Source organism: Tetranychus urticae, chromosome 2 (assembly GCF_039701765.1).
Source record: "Tetranychus urticae isolate SD_2017Ah chromosome 2, NJAU_TeUrti_SD_1.0, whole genome shotgun sequence".
Lineage (NCBI taxonomy): Eukaryota > Metazoa > Arthropoda > Arachnida > Trombidiformes > Tetranychidae > Tetranychus > Tetranychus urticae.
Window position 1 is genome coordinate 9,505,130 of NC_142959.1, and position 8,527 is coordinate 9,513,656.

At 33.4% G+C, this 8,527-nt stretch overlaps 1 protein-coding gene across 1 annotated transcript; it reads left to right on the forward strand.

Annotated features, from left to right (window-relative positions):
* Positions 1 to 4,005: 4,005 nt before the first annotated feature.
* Positions 4,006 to 6,763, forward strand: LOC107360120 (uncharacterized). Its single transcript, XM_015926747.3, has 2 exons — positions 4,006 to 4,156; positions 4,681 to 6,763. The coding sequence occupies exon 2, from the start codon at positions 4,822 to 4,824 to the stop codon at positions 6,562 to 6,564; it is 1,743 nt and encodes a 580-aa protein (XP_015782233.2). The 5' UTR covers positions 4,006 to 4,156; positions 4,681 to 4,821; the 3' UTR covers positions 6,565 to 6,763.
* The last annotated feature ends 1,764 nt before the right edge of the window (positions 6,764 to 8,527 follow it).

Here is an 8,527-nt window from a genome sequence, read left to right on the forward strand (position 1 = left end):
CAAGTCTTTGATTGCAATCAACAATTTGTTTTATTTTATCATTTGATCATCTTTCAAAGTGTATTAAATAGTTTAGTCAAAATAAAAAAAAGGTGCTAATAGTGTGACCAAGATAAGGTAAGTAAAACCATTGGCGATTAGCAAACAAGATTAGCCGGGTACTAATGATTAATTGGTAATGATACTCATAATAATCATCAACATATCCATCATGAGCAACCTTTTTAAGGGTAAAACAACTTATAACCAGATTGTTGTCACTTGATCATGGATCCTCCTGGAGTCCATTATGAACATTTAAACCCTGTTATGACCGTGTTAAAATTGCTGGATAAAATGACCAGAAAGTGGAAGGTTGAGATTGATTTACTGCAAGTTAATTTGAAAATAAATTGCCATTAACATGATTAGGTTAACAGATGAGACTAAATTGTATGTGTGTGGTATAATAAACCCAGCAACCACAATGATCAACTTGTACTTTAGTTTTTAACAGTTTAAAGGAAAGGTTAGGCTGTACAAATCAAGATTTAAAGGTTAAATTGATTTAGCAAAAGGTTCAATAAACACTATCAATGAGCAAAGGGGTATCTGCCACAAAAAAACGACCATCTCAGAATTTCATGCGAACCAAAGAGTAAAGTAATAAGAGGTGTCACGAAATGTTCTAAGATTAAGGTTGAGATTTATCTCTCCAGTTCACAATCAGAAGGCACTTTTGTTGAAATTTTGACAAAAAAATGAAAACAAACATTAATAAAGATTTTAATTGGCTCTTTGGTTGGACAAATCAATGGGCTTTTGATTTCACATTTTGTCATCTGAAAGTGAACTGGAGATTTAATTACTAAACGAAAAGGATCAGGACCAAAGAATAGGGAAAAGTGCCTAGAAATAGAATTTTTTCGAAGTCTCGTATAAAATGTGAATTGTCATGCCAATTCCAAAAATTAATTCCATATTTCGAAATAATGTATAGTTTCTGACGAGAGTGAGTTATCAAGTAAAGAATGTAAATATGCTGAAAATGACCTGAACCAGTCTTGAGTGACAAAGTAAAGGGTGATTTTTTTTAGTTGTCCGAGAGGTAAACACTGAATGAACACAATTGGATAAAGATAACTGCAATAATTGATAAGAAAATTGAAATTAAACGCCATCTTCTGATGACTGTGTTAATTTAGGTAAATTTATTGACACAGTGATTAGTACTAATTGGTCAGTGATCTATTGATCAGAATATGGCGTTTAATTTCAATTTTCTTATCAATTATTGCAGTTATCTTTATCCAATTGTGTTCATTCAGTGTTTACCTCTCGGACAACTAAAAAAATCACCCTTTATTTTCAATATTTCGTACATAATTGACTATCCTCTATCTAAAAAATGTATCGGCATATTTCTATCATCGGGACGTCTATGATTTTCCAATAACCCTGAGAATATAAGTTGTTATAACCTTTGGATAGAGGACAGTCAATTATGTACAAAATAATGAAAATACTTTGTCATACAAAACTGTCAGGCCATTTTCAACACTCCAACATTTTTTATCTGATAACTCAAAAACTATCTAGCATATCGAAAAATCGAATATTTTGGGATTGGCGTAAAATTTTACATCTAGTACGAGGCTTTGAAAAATCTATTTTTTAGGCAGTTTTGTTCTTTATCCTTTCGAATGTATCGCTTACAGTGACTTGAAAACAATAGTTTTTGGAACATAGTACAATACATTTATACGATAGCAAATTACAAATTTCTAAATTTATACAATTGCCATGATTGACCGCAAAATGTACTCAATTTGTATTTTTCATTATAAAAAATTTCCCAATTGAAAGAATTTTATTCACAATGGTGAGAATTATATAATTAATATTTTTAATAAAGGTTTATCTGTATAAATATTACATTACAAATTCATATTGTATACATATTGATGTATTATCTCTTTGACAATTGTCAATCTGTTATTTTGCCGCACGAGGTCGTCAAGGTAACCCCAAAGAAAGACGTCGAGAGGGTTGAGGTCAGGGGAGTTCAAAGGCCATTCAAGCTCACTCCTTCTGGTTATTAAATTTTCATTAAAATGTCTCCTCAACAAATCAAAAGCACTATTGGTGTAGTGGGGGGCTCCATCCTGTTGGAATCAGGTGCTATTGTTTAGCTGATTCCTCTCAACCAACTCAGGAATGCAAAAATTTTCGATACAATTTTGATAGACTGCGGTGTTATCATTGGTGGTGAAAAAATAAGGACCGATTACACCAACTGAGCTCAATGCAGCCCAAACATGAACCTGAGGTGGATGAGCCACGAGTTGGTTAATTGTTGGGTTTGATGGTTTCTCTGATAACCATGTCCTATGGTTTTGTCGATTGATTCGTCCATAAATATTTTTTCGTCTGAAAACCAGACTTCATTGAGATCAATCTGCCTCAACCGCATCATCTGTTTGATCCTCACACAAAAGCTGAATCTTGATCTCAATTTGATTTTGAGTTAATTTTTGCCCTTCAATGACTTTGTATGGGAAAAGATTATTTTTCAAAATTTTACGGACAGTTCCATGAGCTTTTCCAACTATTGCTGCCACATTCCTCAGACTCAAATTTGGATCATCTTTCACCAGCTCCATCACTTTTCTTTCTTGAGATGTTCGATTTTTGGTGGCCGATACCCTTTACTTATTTGCTTGGGTCAAAATTAATCAATTTAAGATCCAAGGAGTCTACCTTAGGAATTCATCTGACTTTTCCAGATCAGTTAAATGTTTTGTTCTGACAACCTTTACTTTGAACAGCAACAATATCAATTTGATATCATTTTATTCTTAAGCTGATTAATCAAAGAGTAACTTCAAATCAATCACCAATTCTTTGAAATCATTCAAATTGACCAACCATTTGAATAGAGATTATCTTTTTAAATGGCACATTAAGGTAAGGCTTGATAAGAGCAATAACAACAGTCTGAACAAAAAAAGTGTACATATTCATAGTTGTACATGAAATGGTTTGAACCTCTATTGAAGGTCAATTTATTGTTTAGGTCAATTAACAAAAGATTAAGCTTAAAAGTTTCAATTGAGTTGAAAACTTTTTTCCCTTTCTTCATCTTCATCTTCATCTTTTCACCATACACTTTACTTGTGTCTAAATGGTGATTGAATGTGGAGTCACTTGAAATAGATAGATAAATGGAAATGATAATATTAATGATAATCATAATAATCGGTATAATGGTAATAATAATGAGAATGATAATGATGAGAATGATTACCGAGATGGCGAAAAAAGGAATGAAAAGAAGTTAAATAACAACGGAAGAAAACGAATGGTAATAATCATGATAATAGTGAAATATAATAATAATAATGAGAGCCTATCAAAACATCCTTGAGAATGAGTTTGATCTTGATTGAGTTTTAATAATCAATTGTAATCAACACACAAAAAGTATCTTTTACAATTTGCATACTCACATGATAAACAAACCTCTAACTGTTCCTTTTCATTGGACGACAATCAATCTCGATTAAAGGTAAACATGTAAATTAAAAAAACCAACAAAGCAATTTATCTTTTTTTTGTAAAATTTTTGCTCAAACTAAACATAAACTGACCTACAAACTTATCAAGGAAATTCAACTGTTTTTCAAACCTTTTACTCGCTAATTGAACGGTTGCCCATTCAATGTATTCATTTCATCGATAAAACTAAATGTATATTTATGTTGCAAATATCAACTCAGGTTACATCGGAAATTATATCTTAATTTACGAAATTCAACAGTTTCATAAGAAATTTGCTAATAGGCTATCAATTAAATTAGGTTAAAAGTAAAATTTAGCTGAAGGTAAGTTTGTCTCAGTGAATAATTAAATTCTGTTATTGTCATACATTCCCATTTGAGAATTGACCATTCCTTTTTTCTAGCATCTCGGACTGAACTTGAAGTAAAACTGGATGGACTGAATGAATTGGACGTAGCTGATTCTAACTCCAATTAGCATGATAAACAAAATTATTGTAAAAATGAATTTTAGATCTAATTGTTACCTTAAAATTGACGACGCAAACCATAACAATGAAAGACATATTACGAAAAATGATGATCCCACCAGCCTAATGAAATAGTAAAATGAAAAGGTCAGTCTGACTATTCAATTGTTGTGTTATTTTGTTCGATATTACCTTATTATCAACGATATCTTCGTTGTTTAAATATAAATATTTGATTGTCAGAAAACAAATTGATCCATGAAAAAGGCCAAAAGCTAGCCATGTTAGATATTTTTGCTCGATAATACTTTAAATAAAGTCAGGAAAGGCGGTAAACATCATGTTAAATAGCACCAGGAGAATACCATGAAAAATTGTCTAAAAGTTGAATGAAACTGAATAAGTTTAGTTGTAAAAGACCTCTTTAATCAATTTTTTGCTTGTTGTTAAAATTTGCTTGATTGCGCCAAGCAATTGGTAATTATTATGGATTCATTTTCATGTTGATCATTTACTTGTTAATCAAGATAAATTGTTTTCTTTCTGTTTATGAGTGGAAACTTGGTAAGATGAAAGAAGTTGCAAGAAAAAATGTGAAGATAAAACCAGGTAACAACTTATCATCATCCTTCCCTCCATTGGTAATTGTTAATATTGGCTCTCTCCTTTAGACGGCGTCGCAGCTCCCATTCATTCATCATCTTTTATCATCATTTTTGGCTCACTTTTTTACCTTTCTTCAACAAACCAAGTTACTTAGCATGTTAGTGAAAAAAGTTGACCTCAACGAGAAACGTTGAAAATCGTACAGAATGATTACAAGTAATAACAATAATCATCACAACATTAACCATTCAAGCCCATTAAGTGTCAATTCTGGTATCACTTGTGATGTACCCAGTGAAGAGACAAATGATGATCTCAGTGGGATTTCATGGACTCATGAGATGGTCTCAAGTGCCAAAGATGCAATGATATGCTCCAATGGCAATGATTTTCAGTCCGTTGAAACTCTGAGCTACTTCTGTGATTCTCCATTAAATGATCATCAGCATTCCCAACAGCATCACCAATCTCATCAAAACTATCATCTTTCTGACCATCAACAGGGACAACAACGACACAACTACATAAATGGATCAAGTAATGCTGGCCAAGCTCATGGCTATTCCTCGCCTTTGGGCTCAACTGGTTACTCTTGTAAATATTTTTCACCTTCACCCACCTCGTCATCATCTCCGGCATCGCCTCCTCACCCATTGATATCATCGACAACAAATGCAACTCCATCGTCCACATCAACAACAAACAATATTATTGCTTCTTTAAATGGATCACTGTCTTCGGTATCTTCATCTTCCTCTTCATCTTGTTCATCCTCATCCTCATCCTCATCTTGTTCACCCTTGGACACTGGCTCTAGCTTGGTGTCGTCTCTATGTGTTACTTTGATACCACTGGTTGGATCACAAATGTCACCTCCAGCTTCACCCCAAAACGAGAACAAACCATATATCGATAATTATCACCATCTTCATCCTCATCTCCATCAGAATAGCCATGGTCATCACAATAATCACGAGCAATATTTGAATAACACTGAACATGCAATTAAACTTGAGCCTGTTCATCAACTTCAACATGACTCTGCTCTTCACCAAAATTCAAACTTCAACAATAATCAGCAATCGATTCATCATCAACCGGTTCACCAATCACAAATGGTACATCAACAAAATAGTTTACAATCGACAAACTCGAATGCTAATTACTCTGAAGATGTTTACCTAGACAATGGATTAGATCAACCAATTGAATCTTGTCATCAAAATGTTCATCAAGGCCATCAACAAGAGCCTCAACAAGCCCAAGACCATGCTCATCAACACCCTCAACACCAGCATCATGCTCGTTATAATAATATGAGTTACAATAGCAATGAAGGTTACTTTGAATCTTCCAATATTATGGTTAACCAATCAACAATCAATGTTTTACCCGTAAATGAGCCCAACCAACATGTCTCACATGTTGATGTCTCACAGCATCAGCATCATCCAGTGCAACAACCAAACCCTAATCTACACCAGCAACAACAAGCACAAAATCATAACGTACATCAACACGGTGACCATCAAGTATCTTTAACCTCACCCCTCAATTCACTTGTACTGCCTCCAGTCAACTCATCAGTCCTCGGATCAACCACCACCGGAGCGACACCAGCAACATTAGAGATTGTGGTTAAAAGTCGTCGAGATCGTCGAATTTCAGGTCGAAAAAAGGTTACATCACATTGTTGCACGTATGTTAATTGCGGTAAAAGTTATTCCAAATCATCTCACTTGAAAGCTCATCTGCGAACTCATACAGGGGAAAAGCCATACCATTGTACTTGGAAATCTTGTGGATGGAAATTTGCTCGATCAGATGAACTGACCCGTCATTACCGTAAACACACGGGCGATAAGCCATTCAAGTGTGGACTGTGTGAAAGGCGATTTTCCCGTTCAGATCATTTATCACTTCACATGCAAAGACATACAAATATTTAATAATTTGTATCAAATTATTGGACAACAAAACAGTACTTACAGTACATAGCTCAATACTTTATTACAACTTGTTAATGTAACAAAGCTGTTTTTATACTAACTTATTATTTTGTTGTTTTTTATGATTATTTGTTTCAATATACAAGGACATATTTTAAATTGTGATCCTAATAAAAAATGATGAAATGATTGAGTTGAATTTGATCAAATCTATTATCTATACATCTACACAATATATAAAGACAATCAAATTGTAGCCAAACTAAGCGGGTCCTAAAAAGCGCTACACAGAATGGAAGCCTTAATTGAGCTACATCTACGGAAAACAACACTTCAATTTTCACTTCAACAGCAATTCTTGAAATTTAAATCAATGATAAAGTAGATAATCTCGTTGAATATTCCTTTGGTTATCTGGTTTTGTGAGCTTTCCTTGATTCCCATCATTACTTGATTTTTACAGTCGATTGGAATTGTTGAATTGAAAAAAGGAGATGCAATTGTTTCACTATTAATGGATACATGAGAGTAAATTTAAAACAGTCAACAATTCAGTTTACATCAGTTCTGATGCTTACAACCATGTATTGATTGAGTTGCATTTGATCAAGAGTAAAGGTGAAAGGGTTGCGAACTGATGAATTTTTAGGGACATATGAATTGAAAACATTCGTATAGTTATAAGATTTCTCTGATTATCTGAAGGTTTTTGATAGATTAACTTTCAAAGTTGAAAATCAGATTTCATTTTGTTTAGCTGTTTAGGTTTTATTTTATTTTTTAGTTTTTCATTGACGATGGCTTTTTTGCATCAACAATTTGAGTCTTTTAAATGTGCATTGAATTTATCGTAGGAAGTCAAAAGAAACTTGTGATCAGTCATGATCGCACCAGTTTTTGTTGTAAATATTAAAGCAAGTTAACTCTAAAATTGAACCAGTTTTTCATACATAATGGATCATCAGTTAGCTTACCATCAGATAAGGTCTTTAACGGTATGATATGGATCTTTTCAGGTAAGAAAAAGGCTCATTCATTTGTCTATTTTGTTGCCTCATCTCATTGTTATGCCTTTATTTTCCGCTGATATTCAAGATATTGAAGTTGAATTGCTGTCAGAAAATGAAAAGATGCAAACAACTCAAAAAGTTTATCCCCAAAGCTAAAATTGTAATAAGACGAAGATCGAGAGATTTTTTTTTCAGTAAATGAATCAACTTTTTTCAACTTAGTTTTAGTTCATGTGAGTTGTGGTCTAAACTTTAGACGTAAAATGTTTCACAAATATAGCACCAAAGCAATTAAATTGAATTAGACTTGATTAAAAGTCAATTAAGCCACCTTTGGCTTGTATGATGCCTTAAGCATACGGTTTTTCATTGAACCAATTAAGCTTTCTCTTAGCTCAGAAGGCACATTGGACCAGGTTTCAATGATCGCAGTTTTAACCTCTGGTATTGACCTAAACTGACGACATTTACCATAAACCTGCCTAGTCACCAACCACGAAGGTTCTCAGGTGACAATGCAGGCCATGGTAAAACTTTTACCCGACATTTTCTCAGACAAAAAGCAATTGCAATTGTGCTACCGTTAGCAAAACCTGTACAAACCATAACTCCTTTTCCTCTACCTTGCCGTTTCGATAAAATGGCCTTTTCCTTGATTCTATCAGGACGCTCAAGGTACCACTTCTCCTCGTCAGTAAAATGATATCATTCCGATTAGCCGATATTATTTCAACAGCAAACTCTAACCTTTTTGCTTATGAATTGCAGTCAGAACTGGCTTCGAATTTTCAACTTTCATTTGATTTTCATTCAATCAAATTATCTTCCTTTAGCATCTCATTCTTATAATCTTTATCATCATCAGGCATTAAGTTCAATCTAATGTTGGATAAAATTATTATTGTTGCTGGTTTTGTTGTTATTATTATCATCATATAGAATAATTAGAAAAA